Source organism: Ambystoma mexicanum, chromosome 6p (genome assembly GCF_040938575.1).
Source record: "Ambystoma mexicanum isolate Mex_15411 chromosome 6p, UKY_AmexF1_1, whole genome shotgun sequence".
Lineage (NCBI taxonomy): Eukaryota > Metazoa > Chordata > Amphibia > Caudata > Ambystomatidae > Ambystoma > Ambystoma mexicanum.
Window position 1 is genome coordinate 1,208,191,863 of NC_090935.1, and position 23,606 is coordinate 1,208,215,468.

Sequence of the window (23,606 nt, forward strand, 5' to 3'; positions counted from 1 at the left end):
AATGTGGTTCAGTAACTGACTTCCATATTATGACCACTAATCGTAGTAATAAAAAAATAATATAAAATGATGATAATAAAAACCCTAATGCAATAACCAATGGAGTAATGGCTCAAAATTGTTTAGCTCAAATATTGTGCCAGTAGACCTTACCCATGATGGGGCAGCATTTTGGAAGTGTATCAAACTGTGATTTAATATAAAACTCTGCATGGCATTGCAATACAAGGAGCACAATAAAACAATAATTCAAAAAATAAGGGCAATATTGTTACTGAATAAAAACAATAATACCCATAAATATAGGAAGTCAACAGTAGCCTCCCAATTGTGTATCTTCTTTGGTTGTCCATGAAATAACCGACAATTAAAAAAAACGAAAGAAGAAATTACCAAATTGTTTTGGTCGAAAAACGAAAGTTACTTTAGCTTTTTGCAATTTTTTTTATAATTGGGGGAGACTCCTGCATGCCTCCCTCGCCCACGTTACCTTAACTAATATCCCTACCCCACCACCCACCTATTAATTACTTTAAATATAAAAAAATCCCTACCAAATTAGATTTAAAAAACCCGTTAATTTCTACCTAATTTTCTTTGCATTTGGTCATTTCTACGGATACCATCTTCTTTAGCAGCTACTAATCACCAAAGGGGTAAACTAAAGTATGGACCGAGTCCAGGATTTAAAACCACAGATCATTGGATCAGCATTGTCTTACATTTTGTGTGGGGCAGTGCATAGAAAAAAAGATTAATTCACCAGCTCACCTGCGTGTTCCCTTGCGCTGATTCACGTAAGTGAACCTGCATGTGCTGTGAAGCACTTCATCCCAGGAATGTGGGCAGTGGTCATATTGGGGGAATTACTGGTGCAGTTTAAAGCACTTCCCTGATTCACACAGAGAAGTGGGTGAACTATGGAAAACCTTGTTTTTTAAAAAAAAAAAACTAGCAGTATGTTTCTATCCTAAATAGAAATGCTCGTGCTTGACATAAGTATTTCCCTTTTCGTTTACATTTCCACCTCACAAACAGAGGTGATAATATAAAAGCTGGATGCAGTGGTGGTGGCTTTAAGGTCTGTCACTGTAAATGTGCATACCAATACTACATGAGTAGGGGCTGAGCCCAGCACCCACAAACATGAGGTCAGTCAAACGATGACTGCTTATACCGCCAATACTATATGAGTAGGGACTAAACCCAGCACACACCAACATGGGCTCAGTTAAACGACTTTAAACTTACACCCAAGGAGCATACAGACTTGTTTAGGCTGGGAGGAGCAGCGTGCAGGCCCCTTGCACCCTCAGCCAGACCCTGCTACATATTGCAGGACCCTTTTGGGAATCCAGGATTTGCATTTGAGAGCTTCAAGTTCAGACTTGGAACGAGAAACGTTCCCTCCCGTTAGACATGTCAGTTGTTAGGGACTTGCTCCCAAGTGTTACACTTTGGGCCCAATTCATGGAATTATTTGCATGGAAAATAGGGAACTTGCACGCCAAACTGCATGCGTAATCCCGTTTGTTGATTCGTAGAATCGAATGTGTTGAATTTTTTGTGGACTTGCGTGGATTTTGTGTCGGCCTGGCATGCCCCTGCGAGCAACCAAGTGCCTTGCGTGAGACACAATGCATAGTGTGGCCGTGGCTTGCTCACAGGACGGCGAAGAGGGAAGAACATGCAAACAAGGGGGCGTTACGTGAGATGGCCTGCAGGGAATCCATTGCCCCCCCACTATTGCACAGAACAATACGACATTCATGAATCCGAGCGTGCAACCTCCAGGCAGAGAAATGGCCATGCAAGGCCCTCATACTATCCGCCAGCTGAAGGCAGGCTACAGACACTTGCGCAAAGAATTCACCACGCAGAGGTAAGATCGGGTGTCGGATGTAGGGGTGCGTGCGTGCAGCCGGTTTTCCAATCTAACGTAGGGGTGCTCGTATGCAGCGCAGCAGGGTGCAGGAATGGTTTACGGGGGTTAGAATGCAGATTTTCTGAGTTTTACCAGAGTAACGATAAAATGTACGCAAGTTGTCGGGGTGCCGGTCACTGTTACAGGGGCCCCCGAGATGCAGGTGTACTTGCGGGGGACCCCGTGCACTATTTTGAGGGTGCATGTATTTGCATCCGGGGGGGCACCCAAAGGTGGCTGTTTGGGGCTGTTTTCGATTTGCATGGGGGCTTGCCAGGGCGTTCCGTCTGCGCCTTGCGCATACGGTTAATTTGCGCAAACAATTCCATGAATACGTGAAATGCGCATAAAAACGGGGACGTTCTTGGCCCGCGGACGTCGCAGGATTGCTGTGCACTTTTCCATGAATGGGGCCCTTTAACACATAGCATGTTTAATGGCTGGTCGAATACATCTGATGTCATGTAGAGCATTACTTTTCTGACAGTGTAAGCACATGGCACAGCCGCCTGGTCTCATGCCAGGCTATATGAGTAAATAAATGCCTAATCACTCACAATGCACTACCAACTCCACCGACGTTTGGTCCTCGCCAACAATGTTCTCTGCCACACACGCAATCCGCTTTGTGTTGTCCTGAGATGTGATGTTCTTCAGCTTCAGAGAGGCAGGGCGCCTGTTTGTTTCAATCTGCGGAGCACAAAAAGGACATGAAACTTTGCATTGCTATATAAACGTAACGAGTTTGCAAAGCTGTAAAATGAAGATCAGAATAAGAAGAGCAGTGCTGCCACTCGCCACATCATGTCAAGGTTGCAGTGGGGCAAAAGGGCATATCAGTTTTATCATTTTTCTGCTGTTTCCTGCACTCATTCCATATCAGATTAAGGTTTGCTCACCGAGGCAAACAAAGCAAAAGCAGAAGGATGATGCGGTGAGATCTTTACAAAACAATATAAGACTGCGCCCACTCATTACCATTCATTAGCAGTCACTGAGCCTGTGCAACTGAGTTTCAACAAAGCGTACTTAATAGTTAAATAAACTCTTAAAAATTGGAAAAAATAATTTGTCAGTATTTTTGCAGCATACATAATAGGAACTGGGGCAGGCAGCCTCCTGCTCAAACTTCAGCTTTCACATTATAGAAGTGGTACAAATATTATTTTGCATCCCTAAATCATAAACACAGGAAACGTAATGCAAATTAAATTAGCTCCACATCCTTTTAGGCAAGCGGCAACATTTTTCAAATTGTATTTGCTCAATTTCTTTGCAACAGAGGAGAACATTCCATTGGATGAACCCTGGTTTGCTGTTTCATCCGCACCTTCCCATGGCCGCTGCTGAACGTGTGCCTCAGTGGGGCCACAATTCCAAAGTCTTCCATTCGCCCTCTTGCATCTGCTTGCTTCTCCTAAGGTGGTCATTTTCTATTTTCTGTGTTTGTGATTCCATTCACCCTCCTGCATCTGCTCGCTTCTCCTAGGTGGTCATATTCTGTTTTGTGTGTTTGTGGTTGTGAGGAATTCGACCATCTGTACGGGGAGAATGCGCTCGCCTGGGATTTTTGATTGTCTGATAAATGAAAATGAATGATGGGAGATCAACCTCTGAGAAATGTATGAGGCCATTCTGCACACATTTCATATGCTTCCCTCACGAAACGCATAGTCACATGTGCTCCGGGAAGACTACAGCTGGAGTGTGACAGCCACAGGTACATCAAAGCATCTCAAGAAGGGGGAGGCACACCTTCCTCCAGCCATAGGCAGCCTAATTTAAATATCAACGGTTCCATGGATTTGTCTTCCTTTTGTAGTAGTTCGGCTAGTGGCTGTGCATACTAATGAGAGATAATTGAGGCAAGCCTAGAAGAGAGGCTTGGTTGCCAAACAGACAACAGGAAGGCAGGGCTAACAGACTTTGGTGTGCAATGTGTCACCTTGAAGCTAGCTTGCAGCTCTCTGTATGAAAGGCAGTGAATGGCATATCTGGGACCAGCAGTTACCGCAGGTGTCCCTGAGGAGCAGACCCTTTTCAGAGGGACGAAGGATGTGATATAGGGGAGACAGGAAGTCTGCTCCCATCACAAACTTCAAGGGATACCTGCACTTTAATCAAGAGTAGCAGAGGGCTCAGTTAACCAGAGAGACATTTTGATCTACAACAGACAGGAAGATGGGTGGGACTTAGGTATGTTTTGTCACCCCTAGTCTGTCCTGTTGCAGAGCACTCTGGTCCTGACCTCAAGCATAACATAAGATTGTTGGTGGGGACCCAGAATGGATTCATTAAGGTGGGCTTAACCTGCACCAATCACTGGGGACCATTTGGCTTCGAAGAGGGCTGAACCCCTCACTTGACAGATCAAACCTGATCACTTTGAAAGAAGTAAAAAGAAGGACTCATTTGGACCTGGGCAGAAGGTACAGTCTACCTTACTTATTCCGCCAATGAAGGAAGGCCAGGTGTTCCAAGATGGAGGCAAGATCCCTCCCCTAAACATCTCCCAGGGAACAGAGGGAGATACCGGACTCAGGGGGCACGTCCAGCAACTCCAGAACCGGTACCCAGCCAGCACACAGTGTGCCCTTCGAGGTTCTGCCAGCAGGCTTCCTAGGTGGGAAGTGCTGGAAAGTATCTGAACTAAGGACAAGACTGTTGCCTGCAAACACTCTCCGGAGCTTTGGGCCATCCACCTTAAAAGGATGACACGAACCCTGTGAAGAAGCTAGGAGGAATGCCAAACAAGCATCATCCAGGGTCCCTCTTTTAAGGAAATTTTCAAGACAGTCGAGTCCTCGAACCGCATCCAGCTGCACCGCTGACTGTTCTGATGCCGGAGTCACCAGAGCCGTCCGAGACACCTCGACCAGCATTCCAGATCCTCCAACCAGCAGAGAGACAACGATTCTTGGCCCTGAGTCACCACGCTGGCCAGCTTGCAGAAGTCCATCCAGCCTCACTTGATGAACTGCCTGCCGCCTAATACCGCAATGTGTCTCCAGCCATTAACTCTGTCTCAAGGGCTGCGAAGTGCCCTGGAACCGCCTCAGCGCTGTTGAGCACCAGGAACTTCTTCAGCACCAGGTACATTGTGGTTCTGCCCCCCTGGTCCTTCTCCAAAGGCCTCTTGAGACAGTTACAACCCTTTGCCCCCTTGGTGCTGGAACCAAATAACCTTGAACAGTAAGAATGATTACTTTACCAACTAGCCTGCTGTCAGTCCAGAGTGTATCCCTTTACTTCCTGAAACCGTCTGTCCTCTGTGTTACTTTACAGGGTGGGTTGTATTTTGTAGTGTTAGAACTGTCTGTTGTAGTAATAATAAAGTTGATATTTTTATACAACATTGACTGGACAGTCCATTCTATCATTGGGTAATAATTGTATTTTCACTGTGTTGAAACTAACCAACGATCCATGACCTTGCGGAGATAAGCCTGCAGTTCCGTCCATGTTACCAAAATTGGACAAGGAGGTGGTATTATAATTCACTTGTATTCCAATCTGTGCTGATCCCTTCTGGTGTACTAGAGGTGTGGGGTTGATTGATGATTTAGAAACTGATATTCATCCCTGGACCACTGGTGCTTCGGGAATTTGATTTGTCACAGTGGTTCCATTCATCCTCCTGTATCTGCTTGCTTTTCCTAAAGTGGTCATATTCTGTTTTGTGTGTTTGTGATTCCATTCGCCCTCCTGCATTGGCCCCCTTCTGCCAAGGTGGTCATTTTTTGTTTTGTGTGTTTGTGATTCCATTCGCCCTCCTGCATCTGCTTGCTTCTCCTAAGGTGGTTATGTTCTGTTTTATGTGTTTGTGATTCCACTCGCCCTCCTGCATCTGCTCGCTTCTCTTAAGTGGGTCATATTCTGTTTTGTATTTGTGCGTTACATTCCCTTTCCTGCTTCTCAGGGATCATGATCTCAAATGCAGGAGGCCTGGAGTCAATTGCATTGGACCACGGCCAGAATGTTGGTCTCTACCAATGATCTCTATTGACACGCCTCTCACACAGGGAAGGCCAGACCTCCACATATTCCAAATCTCTGGCAAAGCAGACTCATCTCTTGATCCTTCCGAGGTCGTTAACTGAGTACCTTTAAATTGGTTGGTAAAGGAGCCCTTATGTCAGTGCTTAGGAGTGGGAGGCGTTCTACATGAGGCACTATAGAGCAACCTTATGCTATTATTATGCTTTTCTGAAAGGAAGTTATTTAATAAAAGGTTCCAGAACAAAAAGTGGGGATGGTTACATTATGTATTAAAACCCGTCCAGGCACCTAATGAGTTGGAAATTCCAAACAAGTTTTGGAAAAAAAGACATTGGGCCTCATTCCGAGTAGGGTGGTAAGGGTTAACGTCACCGGTAACGAGACCGGTGCCGTTAAATCCTTATCGCCCTACTACGAGTTCCCTTTGCGGGTCCTTCCTTAACGCCTGCTTTTAGCAGGCGTTAAGGATGGGACCCGCAAAAGGACTCCGGGGTCAATAATGGTACCGTAATTTACGGTACCGTTATTGCCGCCTTCCCATTGAGCCCTATGGGGGCTCACATGGGAATGGGGAATGGCCCTGGTGAATGGGGAATTACCGGTCCCTTCGACGTCGGAATGGATCGGTAATTACTCCATTCACCAGGCTGGAGTTTGGACGAGTTCGGAGGCAGCCATGCCGCAAATAGCGGCGTGGTTACCTCCGATCTCGGAATCAGGCCATTATTACCACAGTAGCAGGTTTACAAACCTGCAATGCTTCATTAAAGCATGCTGAAAGAGGGCCAAGAACAAAGAGGGAATGGCCACAGGGATTAGTGTGGCCACGGGCAGCCAATGGGTGGGCAAACAACACCGACAAGCTGTGTGCCGCTCCTCATGTGCCTTTTCTCCATATCTGTACTCTAATGCAATATATTCGGCTTATCGACACCTAATAGCCCAAAATAAAAAAATGACACATTGGGCCTCATTACAAGTTTGCTGGTCTGGTAGTAACAGCCCCAGTAAGCTACCACCGCCATTACTACCGGACCGGCAAACTACGAGTTCTGCTCGTGGGTGCCTTTTCGCCCGCCAGGTCTGACCTGGCGGGCGTACCAGCACCCACGAGCAGAACATGTCGGATGCACTGGCACCATTCACGAATGGTGCCGGTGCATCTGTCCTCCCTGTTCCCATTGAGCCCTATGGGGCTCAAATGGGAATGCAGAGTAATTATTACTGGCACCCTGCAATGGGGATGTACCGGGTCCGCCGGGGCTGGAATGCCCCAATGCATCCCCATTGCCGGTTGCCGGTATAAAACGACTCCGGCGGCAGCCGTGACAGTAATTACTGGCACGGCTACCACCGTAGTCGTAATGAGGCCCATTGACTGGAAATTGTCAAAGACTGGCTTGGTTGACCACAAGACCTGGACATCTATTATAATGTCCTTCTTAGATCATGCACAAATATAAATATATATATATATTACACGGCCTGCGGTAGCGGCGGTGTAATTATGGTTAAGTTGCTAAACTCATAGGAAGAGCCCTTTTTCGGCAGCTTATAACTTTGCTCCACCTGGACGATTCCTATATATATATATATGTATGTCTATATATATATACATATATACATATATATATATATGTGCATGAGTGATTGTCTTGTGACTGGATGTTACATGCCTGCTGAGCCTTTGGGATGGCTGAGCTACTTACAAATATTGCTTGCGTGCGAAACTGACCTATTTTCATTAAACAAACAAATTGACTGAATCTGATACTTACCACAGTTTTGGAAATGATGTGAGATATTGACCACGATACGTTTGGAAGTGGAAATCCGGATGTGTCGCAGTATAGGGTCGCTTCACTTCCTTCCATCACTGTGAGGTTGCCAGTGCTCAAGTTTGCTGTTGGTGAGCCTGCGAGTAAAAACAATGCAATTTTGAATGTGTGCCAGCCAGCTAAGAATTCTGGGCTCATTTACATACGTAGATCCGATTGGATATATGAACAGCTGAAAGATTGATACAGTGCTTCATGCATAAATAGCAGGTGTGAGGTCCCTCAATCAACTACTCTTCTCACAATGAGGGCACCTGCAAGTAATTTCCCAAAATTGCAACAAAATGTTGGACTGGAAAAAAGAAATTACAGGCAAAATCAGTTCCATGTATGATGCATTTGAATACAAGGTAACACTTCAAAATTGTGGGCAATCACCTAACAAAAACGCCACCACGTGCAGGTGTGAAAAACACCCTATGAAACTATCTGCAAACATCATTTATGGAAATATCACATAACCCATTAACCAGTCTTCCGCACTCAACGCTGAAAACTAGTCAGTGGGATTCTGGGGGGCAGCACGTGGTAGAGGGGGAGAACAGATGCAATCAGGTATACAAAAACAGAACCCGACCAGAGCGCCACTTACATCCAAGACACACCATATCATTTCACAACTCTTTGGGTCTGATTTGCAAAGCGTTTTTCAATGGGATTGCGGTCCACAGGCTGTTCTATTATGTCCCTACATTCATCCATGAATTAGTGATCTACGTGATGATATAGCTCCCAGACACCTGTGAATCGCGTCCACTCACTTTGATCGAGGAGCCCGACAGGCGACGGCTGCCTCTCGCGGTGAAACACGCACTTGCGCATTTGACGCAGCACACGCTCGCATCTGTTATGTAAGTTCAAAATATGTATTTGTATTTTGTATTTATTTTATTTATATAGCACAAAACCAGGCCCAAGGGTAACCGGGCACATATCTTAATAGAGCGTTACAGCAATGACATATGATCACAGTAGACATAACAATTGTGACAGAGTTACAGAAGATGTTACATATTTCTAATCTTACGTTTTCTAATATGTGATTTCTTCCCATTTAAATTTTCTTTTTTCACGTTCCAATGAACTATTAGTTTATCAGGAGGAACACATATAGTCATGTGAAAAGTACAGGTAATGCTTTAATCCACATTCCTGTGATCCAATAATTTTTCATGATCCATGTGTCATAGGATCATTAATATCTGACAGCTCCAGGCTAAAGCTGCAAATCAGAAGTTTTGAGTTTTTTTTTCAAAAAACGTACTCAATTGAGAAGATTTGAATGACTTGTGTGGTGCCCACCCCTGCCCCTCTTCCATATCCTTAACAAGCATGGCAATAACTGGGGAGGGGCGGGGCTATCACATGATATTCCCCAATACACCTGGGATTTGGCCACGTCCCCACACTACCCTCCTACTGCCTCTGTAGTGGCCCTCTAGGGACCCTGAAAACTGAAAAAGCAACAGCTCTTACTTTACGGTGAGGTTTTTTTCGTCAAGGAGCTGCATTTGGTTACGGGTGCGTGTCCTTTAGCACGAGCCCGTAGTCCAGCCTGAAGCCAGATTTGAATCCAAGTTCCCTTGCGTGTTAAGCGCTCCCTGTCACTCTCCATCTCTGCGCCTGAGTAAGAGCCTTATTCATCGTAATTCCTAATGCAATCACATGGAAGCCAATTCAATAACCCAAGAAACAATCTGCACTTGAAATATCGCTCTGAGTTTAATTAGCTCAATAAAAATGAATTGAGAGGCATTAATAGCAAAGGCAGGGCAAATCATTGCCCAGGCTCTGCTCAGTTGCCTAATATGATTTGGAAGTAGGGGATAAATGTGCGCGTCGTGCTTCTAGTGTTTTAAGCGCAGCTGTAATGTGATTCTGATTATCGCTATGCTATATTTCTCCTGCTGCATTCGCAGCCTGAACGTCTGTGCAACAGAGGTACCACCAGGCAATTCCCTTCCCGACAGTGGGAACCTGTCTACCACGGTAACAGGCCGTGACCGAGCTGCCGGCAACTGGCAATTCCCTCCTGGAAGTGGGAACTTGTCTATCACGGTAACAGGCTGCGACCAAGCTGCAGGCACCTGGCAATTCCCCTTCCAGCAGTGGGACCCTGTCTACCACGGTAACAGGCCGTGAGCGAGCTGCCGGCACCTGGCAATTCCCTCCTGGCAGTGGGAACCTGTCTACCACGGTAACAGGCCGTGACCAAGCTGCCGGCACATGGCAATTCCCTCCTGGCAGTGGGAACCTGTCTACCACAGTAACAGGCCGTGACTGAGCTGCCGGCACCTTGCAGTTCCCCCTGGCAGTGGGAACCTGTCTACCATGGTAACAGGCCGTGACCAAGCTGCCGGCACATGGCAATTCCCTCCTAGCAGTGGGAACCTGTCTACCACAGTAACAGGCCGTGCCCGAGCTGTCGGCACCTGACAATTCCCTCCTGGCAGTGGGAAACTGTCTACCACGGTAACAGGCCGTGACCAAGCTGCCGGCACATGGCAATTCCCTCCTGGCAGTGGGAACCTGTCTACCACAGTAACAGGCCGGAACCGAGCTGCCGGCCCCTTGCAGTTCCCCCTGGCAGTGGGAAACTGCCTGCCAACGCAGCTTTTGGCACCATTGGCACCATACTGTTCCCCTCCGGACAGTGAGACACTGTCTGCCACAGTAACAGGTGGTGAGGCCTACCCTCACCACCTTCCGCAAAACTCTGAAAACTTTCCTCTTCACAAAAGGCCTGACACATCAGCACGAATACTTATCATATATGTTGTAATATACGACCAAATGCAATATCTGTAACAACAGTATGATGTCTTGTAGTATTCATAATGTGTCCACAATCGCTATCATGCCTGTACCATGTAACTAAGTTATTGCAAGTAACAGCGCCTCAATGCCCCTGGGCTGCTTGCGCGCTATGTAAATATAAATAAATAAATAAATGACACTGTCAAGCCTCTGGCACAGGGCCGGCCTAAGGGCAGGGCCGCCCGGGTGACTGCCCAGGGCGCCCTGCCATTAGCCCCCGCCATGCCAGCTCGGGGGAGTCTTTCAAGGTCTCTGCCAGGCTGGCGTGGTGGGAGAAGGCACGGCAGGCGCCCTAATCAAATTAAATATATATGCCACGCTCATAGGGGACATTTGGTGCCCCTCCATCACCCCCCAATGCCCCACATGACCAGGGCCACGCTGGGGGAGGAGGTGGGGTGCCAAATGGTTGTTTTGCTGCCCGGGGCGCTGACGCCACTAAGGCTGGCCCTGCTCTGGCACCTGGCAATTCCCTTCTGGCAGTGGGAAACTGCATGCTACCTGAGCCTCTGGCACCATAATGTTCCCCTCCTGACAGTGAGACCCTGTCTGCCACAGTGACAGGCCATGATACTGCCCAGCCTCTGGCACCTGGCAATTCCCCTCCTGACAGTGGGAAGCGTTCTGCCACGATAACAGGCCACGAAACTGTCAAGCCTCTGGCACAGGGCCGGCCTTAGGGCATGGCCACCCGGGCTGCTACCCGGGGCGCCATGCCATCAGCCCCCCACCATGCCAGCTTCGAGGAGTATTTCATGGTCTCCGCCAAGCTGGCGTGGTGGGAGAAGGCTCCAGGGAGCGGGACACATTTAATAACAATAGGGCAAATTTGGTGCTCTTCCCTCACCCACCTCCCCATGCCCCACATGACCTGGGGAACACGGGGGGAGACGGTGGGTGCCACATTTTAGTTTTGCTGCCCGGGACACTGACACCACTAAGGCCGGCCCTACTCTGACTCTTGGCAATTCCCCTCCTGACGGTGCGACGCTGTCTACCACGGTAACAAGGCATGATACTGCCGAACCTCTGGCACCAGACTATTACCCTGCTGACAGTGGGAAGCTGTCTGCTACAGTAACAGGCCATGACAATGCCGAGCTTCTGGTCATAACAGCAAAGAGTCCCTGGCACCAGAAAATCCTCCTGAAGGCCGCAGGAAACTGTCCACCACAATATCAACATATAACTCCAAGCAGACACTGACGCCAGTCAATTTACAGCATGGTAGCAGGCAAGTCGCCTCCTGACAGAAGGAAACCCTACACTGAAGCAAGTAGTCTCATCACCACGGGGCCTACACTGCTAGGCCATTCAACTCCTTGTTAACGGGAAGATATCTGCCACGATAACAGGTCATAACAGCATAGAGCACCAGCCAATTCACCTGCTGGCAATGGAAAGGCATCCACCAAGGTAACCTGTCTTAACCCTACATAACCCCGGCACCAGATAATTCACCACCTGGCAACAGGCAGCCATTCACCCAGGTTCACAAGCCATGGCACCATAGGGCCTCTGGCACCAAGCAATTCACCTCATGGAACAGGAAGTAGTCCACCCAGGTACCCGGCCGGGGAATATTGGGCGCGCAGCTTTCTTGAACACACGTCTATTGGTAAGGCTAGCATGAGACTCTGGAGTTAAACAATTCTTAAGTGGACAAACTTCCTGTGCCAGAAAATAGTGAGGATGGGTCCAAAATGTTAGCTCACGAGTCAATATTTTGACAATCCGCTTACAACAGAAAAATTGAAGAAAATGGCAGTGAGTACAGAAGGTTTTTTCAAGCAAGCCTTTAGCCATAAAAGCATCATTCCACCCACCCCTGCTTTTCTGCCTGCACAGTTGAGATCTTACCTCCCACTTTCTACGCACCCCTTCCACCACATCAATCCCATGGTGATATCACCTCCCATTGAGCAAAATGGCAATCAGGGCCCCATCACCCACCATGCTTTTTGATTGGTTGGGTAGTGTCTGCTTTCCAGCCATTCGGGTTGACTGAACTTTTCTCCCCACCCTCTGATTGACTGGAATGAATAGCCCACCAGCCAATCCACGCATTCCCTGCCTCTGCACTGTTGGTGGCTCAATCTAGTCGATTTCCTAGAATTTCATTCCATCAATATCCAGAGGGATCTACGCCTTTTCTGCCTTTGGCACAAACGTTTCCTTCTCTCATTAGTTCTGGCAGTGCCACTCACCGACTTGGTTTAATTGCTCTCTTGAGAGAGTTGTGTTGCCTGAGGAATTGGGAAGTGCGTATGCAGTCCTACCGCACATAAACTGACGGAGGTAGGAGGCGGTCAGTCCTAGACCTGCAAAATGCTTCCCTGAGTCCTACTTAAATTGTAAAAAGGATTAATTAATCTTTTATAACTCACTTAATACCGGTGACCAGTCTCTATGTGTGACGGGGATTTGAGCCTGTGTCGCTCTGTGTTGTCTTGCTTTCAAGACAATCCCGTTGCCCCTGAACATTCCTCCCACAAGTACACCAGACAGTATGGTGTAACTGGTTTGGAAGTATTTCTACCTACCAGGTGGTGCTGAGTGCGAGCTGGAGAAGTATCCCCCCTCTCTACTAGCCAAGGCTCGAACAGAGAAACCTGTGGTCCCTCTTACATGTCCCGCGTTATGAGCAAAACAAGTTGCTTTTATTCCTCCACCTCTCCTGGGAAGTTGGTCTACTTGCTTGCGGTTTCTGGTGTGCCTTCCTACGTTCAGTCTTACATTGTAACGTTTAGTTCTAGCAGCTTGCATCCAGCATTTTCTAAAGGCTTTCTGTATAACTTTTTCAGTCCAATCGTCATAGGACGTGCGCTTTAAGCTAAACACTAGTTTGGTAACCAATCCACACACTGCATCTAACCAGTTGTTATCATGCGGGCGACGTGGAGTTCAGAACTGACGACACTGCTCCGGACAGTACGTCACCAATGATGGGTTAGTTGGTAATGCACGCGTTCCTTTTATGTTGCTAGTACCCCTTCATATAAACCCCATTTGACTCTGTTTGTTTTATTATCAGGGAATCTGGGCAACCTTTGTTGCCTGTTACGCTCCTCATTCACAAACCTTCTTCGTATCGCCCAATGGGCAGCTACGTCAGTAACGCGATGTCGCGCCTCCTGCCTATCACCCAAGAGCACAACGCTTTTTTACAGCTTTCCCAGAAACAGGGTGCGTGTCCACCATTTGCCCCTAAAGGATCGGGGGAACCCTCTGGGACTCATGTCAGGAACGGAGCACTCGCCTGCAGGGATACTGAATAACTGTGGGACAGTTCCCTGGGTCTGACTGCAACATTGTCGCTATTACACAAGTAATGCACTCGTGAGCCACCAGGCAAGTGGCAAGCCCAGTTCTCTGTGTAAAGGTTACGTTCACATCTAGCCAGAGCCGGATGAGAAACCATTGGAAGTTGAAGTGTAGTGTGTAACACACTAGGAAGCCATACCAACACTTGCCCTGTTTCCCAGGGCTTCATTTGTAAAGCAACACGTGCCAGATCCTAACTACTTTCTAGCAGGCTTGTGGCCCGCCACTGTAAACACCACACACAGCTGCTCCCTACAGTGTCCACACATTTGGGGCTACAGCTGCAACTCCCACAGGCTCATTAAGGGTGATAGAAGAACGGAGTCTGGCATGTGTGCAGTTTACAGATACCAATTGACAGAACGTGACATACTAGCTGTGTCTTGAACTAAGATACATGTTTAAGTGTTTCTTTAAACTGAAACATCATTGTTACCACTATCGGTGGCAGGTGGAACATTATGCCTTTTAATAGCCCCTCCGCTTGTGCTGCCCTGTCTCCACCCCGACCAGCTGAAGCCATAGCACTGTTAGTTATGTTTTCCACACGGACTGCTGGAGACAAATCATATATTTCGGCACCACTTGACTAGATGTGTGGTATGTGCAGCAGCGTGCTGGATCAGCTTCGCAAAATGGCGTAGGAGAGGGACGGCGTGTTGCTCGTATGGGCTACGCCTGGATATCAGATACTGAAGGCCAACAAGTAAGTTGGGCGTAGCTCTATGCCCACTTTCCTTCACTAGCACAGACAGCATGTGAGTTTAGCCTCACTCCTTTCTATTTGCTTGACCTTGGCCCTTTGGCAGTAGCATGCTCTGTTTCCTCTTACTCTGTCGTGAGTCCAACCCCCTCCGACCAGCACTACTGAAAATGACCCTTTGTTCCAGGCTCGGTCTGGCCTATCGGGCAATAGGGATAACGAACCCAAAAAACAAAATGCTAGTCTGGGCCAGTATTTTTGGTCAAAGTGGCCCACTTTTTTGGCCAATGTTGGCCAGTTTGATGAGCTAATTCACTGTGCGGCTAGTAGTTTAGACCAGTGTTGCTGAATAAATATTCTTTAAATTGCACAGTTGGCATCACATTTTCTCAAATACCTCCCCCTAGGGTACTACTCAAACAGTCTGTAATAAAAGGAACAACATTTTCAACAAAGGTTTAGGCCCGCATCCGATCCTGTTTTGTTCCAGGATCACACTCAGACTTAGAATTCCCTGGAGTGGGATATTCTTGGCACCCAAATGCATTTTTCGCAATTTGAACGTTTTGGCATGCACGCATCTAAACCGTTCCAATAATTGTATGATTTCATTTCATTAGTAAAAGGGAACCTTTTTTTGAGCCACCTTAAAAGCAGCTCTTCTTGTTTCCAAACCCGAGAGTTCAGCAGAGAGGTGGCTGCTGTCTGCACTTCACATCACATTATGGGGTTTTCATGTGGAGCACCAACAGGCTTTCCCAGAACAGTTCCAACAGATGCAAAGTAGAACGTCAGTCCCGAGGAGAATGAGATGTGTTTATGGGGGAGGGGGGGATGTTGGTATCAAAATGCACTCGAGCACTGTTCATTGGTTACTTTGTTGCACTCCAGCAAGAAACCTAAGTGTCGATGGCCAGTGATAGCCAAACTATGCATGACGATTAACAATGAAGAATGGCCAAGTGCACAGTTCCATCATCTTTAACAATGTCTGTTGTGAGTACCCATTTCGATTTGCTAAAAATGAATGTACATACAAACGCTCCATTATAAGGTGTTTGCATAAAGGGCCATACATATTACACATTACGAACAACCCCTTGCATTGCAATTGTTACATTTCTGTGGATCGCAACATTTGCAAAATACAGAGGAATGAAAATCACTGTAACATCATGTTGGTGCTACATTTGTTAACATATATCATTTTTTAAGTCTTATAAGTGCTTCCTTTAAAAAAGCGACCCACTACCTCATAGCCATGAATCATCCTGTGCTGATCACACCCCCTCCATGCTGGTCTCTCCAGAGTTTCTGGGGTGCGCCTGAGGGATCCGTTTCTGCAGCAGGCTCTGCCTTGACTCAGTATTGGCGGGAAGACCCATGGATCGGGGTTGAAAGCCCGAGACAGAAAAGACTGAAGATCATTTTTCCGAAATAACCTCCGGTCTTTTCTCCCCTGAACATTTCTGACTTGGCCCGTGCTCCAAGCCCCCACACCCCCCACCCCCACCTGCACCACTGAATTCCAACATTAGTGGTAAAGTGTATGGTTTCCCTCAGGATATAAGTACACTTTACCTCCAAAAGTGGGAGGCTATACCACAGGTGGAATTGCCAGCTCTAGTAAAAATGTCAAACCTGTGATGGAGTCCTATGACTCCAAAAATGGGCATGCACTCTGCCACGCTGCCACTCACAATCTAGTGGTTGATCTGCCAGACCAAATGGTGGTAATGATAATCAGTTTTGGTGGCAAAACTCCACAGAAACGTCACAGAAATGCCACCAAACTCGAAATGAGGACGAATATGCCTGAAGGAAAACATGCAAAAGGACAACTATGCCTAAAATCACCAAATAAGAGGAAGTGACAGGAGGACAAGGAAAAGGTATATTTTTAGAGAACAAAGAGATTTACAGGTAAAAAAAGCAGACATAACGAAAATGACATCAATACGGGAAAAGAAAATGGGAATGAGTGGGATAACGGGAAACAACTCAAGTAAAAGACAATGGCCACGGAGAAAAAAGTAGGGATGCTCTAGGAGAAAGAAGATACATTCCCACATAAAGAGCAAGGAAAATAAGAATGAAAGGAAACAAGAAGCGAAGAAAAAGAGAAACACGGAAATAACATTGTTCAGCATAAACTCTAAAAATAGTAGGGAAAATATATATATATTTGTAAACATTAGGCGCGCATAATTAGGAAAAATACTTCAAATGGCATAGAGTGAATGGAGACCCCGGAGAAAATTGCTAAAGCTGATACATTATGGGAGGGTGTTGATTTTAGGAGAAATAATATTAAGTAAATAAAAGTGAAAACAAGGAGAACAGTTGCGCTGCTGTCAAACATAACATTAGTTTGGAACAAAACGCTACCAAAATAAAGCAAGCCAAACTCTAGAACAATTTGAAAAATGTGCAAACTGAGAAATCCCAACGGAAGTGCTAGAACGCTAGAGTGAAGGAACGAACTTGCCATTGGCCTCTTAAAGAATGAGTATTGAAAAAGTCAAATGGCCCCTGATCTACAAGTGGAGCTGCGTGGGCAGCTGGCTCAGACTCGAAGGAATTGGCTCCGTTGTGTATTTACTATCAGTAGAGGAGGAAATAGGCCGGCACAAGACCAAGCTGTGCTCCCGCAAAGTGTCCTAAATGAAGGCCGGGTACAAACCCCCAGATCTTCTCCCGATCCAACACTACCTCAGTCACTCATAAGCAACACTAAATCGGGTGAGTCATTTCATTTTTTTCATCTGTTGACCGGCTCTCCAAAAGAGGATATATGGCTAGTGGCTTACAGACATTTAACTGTTAGGGTGAGTATTGAGACAAACGAAAAGAGCAGAGAGCCCAGTACACATTACTTGCTACTTGAATCCCTGTCACAGACATTTCAAATACTGCATTCTATGGCGATTTTTACATTCCCAAAATGCTTTTTGCTTTTATGCAAATTGCCTGGGTTGGGTTCCATAAGCAGATGGGCTCTCTGCGCGACCTGGCCTGGGGCTCTGCCTCTCTGCCTCACCTGATTCACTCTGCCCAACTACCTTCCCACCACAAAAAGATTTGGGTTCCCAGATATTTTTCTTCCATCCCCGACACTGGCTAGCAGCCCATCCATACCATCATACAATGAGCATGCTTCAGATCCCCCAAAGAGTTTCTAGAGGATATCGAATAATAAGAAAACACGCAGAAACCTCTCTTACAAGCAATGTAGATACACACCTAGTCAAGACTATAACCCGCATTACAGAACAGGAAGTACCACCACCCATCTATTCCAGGAGAGGGCTTCTGATAACACTCAGATAAATGACAGCCCAATACTGATGCCACCACACAGGTCATCATGGGCGCCTCCAGTTGAGATGCTTTCAACTGAGATGGGGGGTACCCTGAACTCCCATAGAGGGAGAAGGGAAGTTAGCGAGGGCAACAGCATGAGGGCCTTAAGGTTCCCGTACTAAGCACACATCATGGGCCCGTGTGCACCCCTGTAGGAAATGGAACTTCTGTGCTGTTTACACAAGCTGTGCAACTTGCACAACGGGCAGTGGAAATAAACCCACCATCTGCAGAAAATGGTGATAGCGATACCTTGTTTCTATCTACTGTTCCTGACCCAAAACAAACTTTCAGAGTGTTGTAAGTAGTCAATAGAGGTAGAAAGATTAGAAATCGTGCCAGACTCTGGGCCCGACACTAGCCTGGTAGGAAAAGCAGGATTCAGAGCAAGATAGAAAGAAATAGGCAGGCGGGGGAGGCTAGGGAAAGTCATGCAAGCAAGAACAAAGAAAAATGGGAGGAGGGACAAAGAGGGCCCGGTGTGCACCTCCCCAGTGCACAAAGAACACATAGACCGTCCGGGCTCAGGCTACAATGTAAGGCCCGAAGTCATCCATTCCTTCACGGAATCCCATGTTTCCACATCGGGAAATTCTAACATATAAACCCCGCTTGCAAGACTGAATTGCCAAATTTGGTATCAGTATTACATTTTATTTTCTTCAAGCATTATGCAATTTACAACATGATACAATTGCTTAAAAGGCACAGGGGAGTTCATTAAGAAACAAGGGACAAGATGAGCTCAGATTCTAGATGCTGTATCTCACGTTTGGAAAGGTGCTCGCAAAGGCAGGCCTTATCGCACTCTAAGCATGGTAATACCTACTTTGTGCCCTAGTGCTCTGGATGGCTATTGGTGTAAGCGGATATGGTTTCAGTGGGTTTGCACTGGCACCTGCATAATAACAATTAGAAAAGTGCATTAGTGTACATGCATGGAATATTAGTCGTATAGATTGATTACAACATAGCATTCTTAGACAATGAACAGCCTAGGACCTTAAGTCACATTCCGATCATGTATCGACTCACACATGGCAAACTGAAAATCATATACGGTGACCCTAAAAACCGGCCAATCCTGAACACAGTTATGGGACTCCAATAGTCAAGTGGAATTTCCAAAAGATGAGAAAAGAAGGAGTTAATCTCAACATCATGACATGTGACTAGGAACTCTGGGTGGTTTGGGGTGGACAGAGAAGGTTGACTTGTTCACCTGCATATCAGCATGGAAGAGTGCAGACGTTTCAGAGAACGCTATGGTTAAGAGTCTTTATTCAAGCATTTATCTGTATAAAGCATGCAATCTCAATGTATATACCCGATTAATCTGCAGACGTATTAGCACAGAAAAATGTACATCCATTATGTAGGTTCAACAACATAAATAATCAAACAAAAACGTTTTTCTTCAAATAGTTACATGAGTAAGGAGAAAGAAGAAAGACCCAAACTCATACTTCGACCTCCTACAAACAAGACAGTGAACACGTTTCAACTGTATAACCCCGACCCCCTGCCCCCGCCCCCCAAGATGGTCATCATCAGGGCAATGCAGTGACACATGGAGTGGGCAATCAAGACCAGAATGCTGCTAAAATATGACTAATTAGCAAGTATGATCCATTTCATGGTGAGGGACAATCTTCCTGAAAGTGGTTGCCATGCGATGTCAATGTGGATTTCTTGTGATTAATACAGGTGCAGGCATGCCTGATGCATGTCTCTCCAATATGGGTGCCTGGCCTTGTAAAGACTGTGCAGCATGATTTATGGTCACTAAATGGAGCCCTCTGACTTGGAATAAGGATTTCTTTATTTTTGGGTGCACCCGTTCCTTAGTTGTGGCTCGGGCACATGCAGAAGGGAGTTGCATCAGAATTTCTCACACCACGTAAAAAAAAAAAAAAGAATTTCTCACACCACTCATTTTCAGGTTCTTATGCATGTAACCAGAAGCAGCACATACATTCTCGCGGCTCATTCCAGCAGTAGCAATCATTTGAAGGCCTTTCAGTTTGGCTACTATGAGGCAACGTGTTTTTGGTTTTTGGTTGTTTAAAGGTAGAGGCGAGGTGATGAGCATGGAATACGTTGTCACTGTTAACCTCCCAAATAGAATGTTGAGCACACTGTCGACAATCATGCTGCCACCATTTGTCACTCAATCTATCATGAAGTCTGTGGGTTGTGTGAAGAGAGGAATTGGATGTAACTGGTAACATTCTCTGCATTATTTCCATTTGGAAATGATGCTGTGCCCCCCAGTATGCCTGTATGCCCGCCATATACATGAGTAACTCACCTGGAAACGATGCCAATACAACAGACATGAATGGACGTGCATAGCACTCAGGAAGTCACACGCTTCGTTCGACCCATTGACATATGAGGCGCAGTGAAATGCGATAAATACAAAGTGTTTACATCGGTGTCAATAATTTCGTCAGCTTCAATTTGCACTTTTGGGTTATAATGACCTGTTATAAATGATTGCAATGCAATTTCTGTTGGCTCGCTGAACCCCTTTTTGTGCAGTGCAGCTGAACCTTTCAATGCTTTTCATCCTAAAGGCGTAAAGTACCTACGGTATAAGGCAGAATATTTTTCTGTGTAAAGCAATCATGCATGCAATGGCTCTCTGCAACATTTGACAAAATGAGTCAAGAAGAACAGAAACCCCCATTGCACTTTTAACAAGGAAGCACGCAAAGATTCAATTTTGTAAAACCAAATTCATCCTCTTCGACAATAACCCCGATCACAGCCACACTAGACTTGCCTGCCCGCCAGGAATCTAGGGGGCTTCATTCCCTGTGCTACTGGCCAAGGGCAGCCAGTCCCTGCGATTCCACATCAACAGTTATTTCCCAGTCAACACACATAGTGAAGAAAGCCAAGGCAGCTGGGGACCAATTCTCTCTTCCGCGGCATCAAGCGCTTCCTTCCAGACAATGGGCCTCATTACGACTCAGGCGGTAAGGGGTTTACGGCGCCGTAAACAGCGCCGACCCTTACCGCCTGAGTACGAGGTCCCTTAGCGCCATGGAGCTTTTAACACCTGCTTTTAGCAGGTGTTAAAATCCATGGCGCTAAGGGACCATGGAGTTAATTACGCCACCGTAATTTACGGTGGCGTAATTAACGCCTTCCCCACTCCCATTATGCCCTATGGGGCAAAAATGGGAATGGGGAAGGGTAAATGGGGATTGGGGACTTACCGCCCCGCCAAGGTTGGAATGGGGCGGTAAGTCCGCCAACCACGATGGCGTAAACGTAGTTTACGCCATGGTGGTAAAGTCACGGCCCAGGCGGTAACTTACCGCCTGGGTCGTAATGAGGCCCAATAACTTCTGATCTCCCCCTTTCTCAGCTGGACAGTGGAATTGCACTCCTCACTGGGCTACCCACCTACACCCTGGCACCAACCTGAAGCATCCTCCACACCGCAGACCACATCACCCATTAAATCCACGCTCATCAAGCTATGCTAGTTGCCCCTACAAGCATCTATCACCACCAAGGCTAGCTGCATCATTCGCACACCTCCAGCTTTGCATCCCCCCTGCTACCCAGCCACCAAGGCGCCATCTCCGGTAGCCAGCGCTGCACAGGAAGCCAGGACCATGTCAGATTAGAGCTGCAGAAAGGCAAAAACAGGCATTCTCGATGTGTGCCCCCAGTCTGTGGAACCTCATGCCTGTCAACATTAGACTCATGCCTACCCTCATAAAATCCAGAAAGGGCCCTCCCCTTTAAGGAACAACTTCTTCATGCACCATAAACACCCCAATCCCGCCTGCTGGCTGACCCCCACCTCACCCCTAAGTACAGCTTCTTTTGCTTAACGGCTATGTGCTCCTTCCCTGCTGTGACTTGAACCCCTTACTTGTATTCTAAGTCACTCATTGCTGTAAAGAGTTCCACTGCCTCTCAAAGTTAGGCCCACACTTCATACATAGTCACCATACAATAAAGTAAATAACTAGCTAGGCTAGCAAAGACACATAAAGTGTTATGGCAGATGTAATGTGGCAGACAGTATGCAGCTGTTGCCGCCTACAGTAGACATTGTGAAATCGCAGAAATTCTTCAAGCTACCTTGATATTTAAACAGGGCACACTCTAAAGACAAGTATTACTGCTTTCAAAGAAGAAACTGTGGAAACTAAGTTTTATTGATAAGAGAAAATAACGTTTACTCATGCTCATGACATCTCCCAACTGAAGGATGACCTTCCGAGCCTGAGAAGTGGAAGGCAACTCCCTTTCTGAAGCTGTACATCTGAGGCAGAGTTCCTTTTTGCACCCTTGCTTCCCCCAGGGTTCTTCCCTGTCTGAACCTGCCTTCTGTTTCTGATGCTGCTGCCACCCTTCCCAACAGTGCTAAGATCCCGGTATTTTAGTTTGGATTCTTGTCTTTCTCTTGTCCACCATGATAATGCATTGGCTAAATCAGACCAGATGCAGGTTTTGATACCTTTTATTGGACTGAGGGAAAATATTATGCAGAGATGGAACAATGCATTAGCTTTCAAAGTCTGACAGACCTCTTCATCAGATGGTGCAGAGGGAAAGGATTGGTAGAGAAAGACTCACTTGACAGTTCATTCTCAAAGCAAAAGGACATAAAGAACAGTTTAAACTTTGTTGGCGGGGGGAATCGCATGCATGGAATGCAGGCCTGGAATTGCTGTCTTGGCTAAAAGCCTACACCTGTAGATGCAGTGTGCACAGATCACTTTTGGAAACACTCCACGTTTCTAGTTGAGAGTTGCATTTCAAGCAAACAAACCCTTTTTCACAAGTAACATGTTTTCAACGCTAGGCACAGGCTGTTTTAAGGTGGGCGCGGGTCATTTCCTAAAATTACTGATGTTATTTTAAAATACATATTGCAGTGAAAGGTTTAAAAACACAGAATTGGAAAACAGTGTCATTATGGCATTGTCCTTACACAAAATGTAAACATGTATTTGCAACCTCTATGTAGTCTCGGGACATTGTAGTGATGCTAATACTACTGCTAAGGATTCCTGACTGGTATATAATGTAACACTACAAAATATGCCCTTGAGGTTTAACTTGTGCAGTCACCCATGTTACCGCAGTAAGCCGCATGCTTCACGGTGGTTCCTGTGCTTGCAGACCGTGTGGCGAATGCAACACATCTTACCAGTCTTTGAATGGTGCAATGTTTTCTGTTGTCTCATGATCAGTAATGGGTGCCAACCCTTTAAGCATAGACACAGAAGATGTCTATGGTCGGTGTCCTGTTCCCTCACACATCCTGAACAGTAGTGTCCGATAGCTGCTGGTGAGAGATGGCACTGGAGGGGTTGTCCTCTGACTTTGTGTATGTGACTGCACTGCTGGACCTGGGCTCAAAGTTGGCCATCTTGTGTTATGACGCCTATATCTCTGTTCAGATGTCTGTCTTTAAGGTTAAGAAGCCGCAGTTGCTTGAGCAGCTGCGTTCTTCTGTGTGTGCTATTGGGAAGGTCACCTTTTAAAGCCATCACTGATAGATCCTTCAGTGTGTGCCCCTGTGGTGTGAAGTGCCGCCCCACTGGCATTTATCTGTTGTGGTTTGAGATGGTGTGTCTATGCAGGTGAAACCTTTCACGTAGCT

The 23,606-nt window shown here is 46.6% G+C and overlaps 1 protein-coding gene across 6 annotated transcripts in view; it reads right to left on the reverse strand.

Annotated features, from left to right (window-relative positions):
* Positions 1–23,606, reverse strand: part of NTRK2 (neurotrophic receptor tyrosine kinase 2) — a 663,657-nt gene that overhangs the window by 492,994 nt on the left and 147,057 nt on the right. For 3 of the 6 annotated variants that reach the window (XM_069625858.1, XM_069625857.1, XM_069625862.1), the window contains exons 7-9: positions 18,798–18,866; positions 7,702–7,838; positions 2,482–2,614 (exon numbers count right to left, since the gene is read on the reverse strand). In XM_069625858.1, coding sequence (XP_069481959.1) covers positions 2,482–2,614; positions 7,702–7,838; positions 18,798–18,866 — 339 coding nt within the window. The remainder of the gene's footprint in view (positions 1–2,481; positions 2,615–7,701; positions 7,839–18,797; positions 18,867–23,606) is intronic. The other 3 variants (XM_069625860.1, XM_069625859.1, XM_069625861.1) reach the window with 1 other exon arrangement.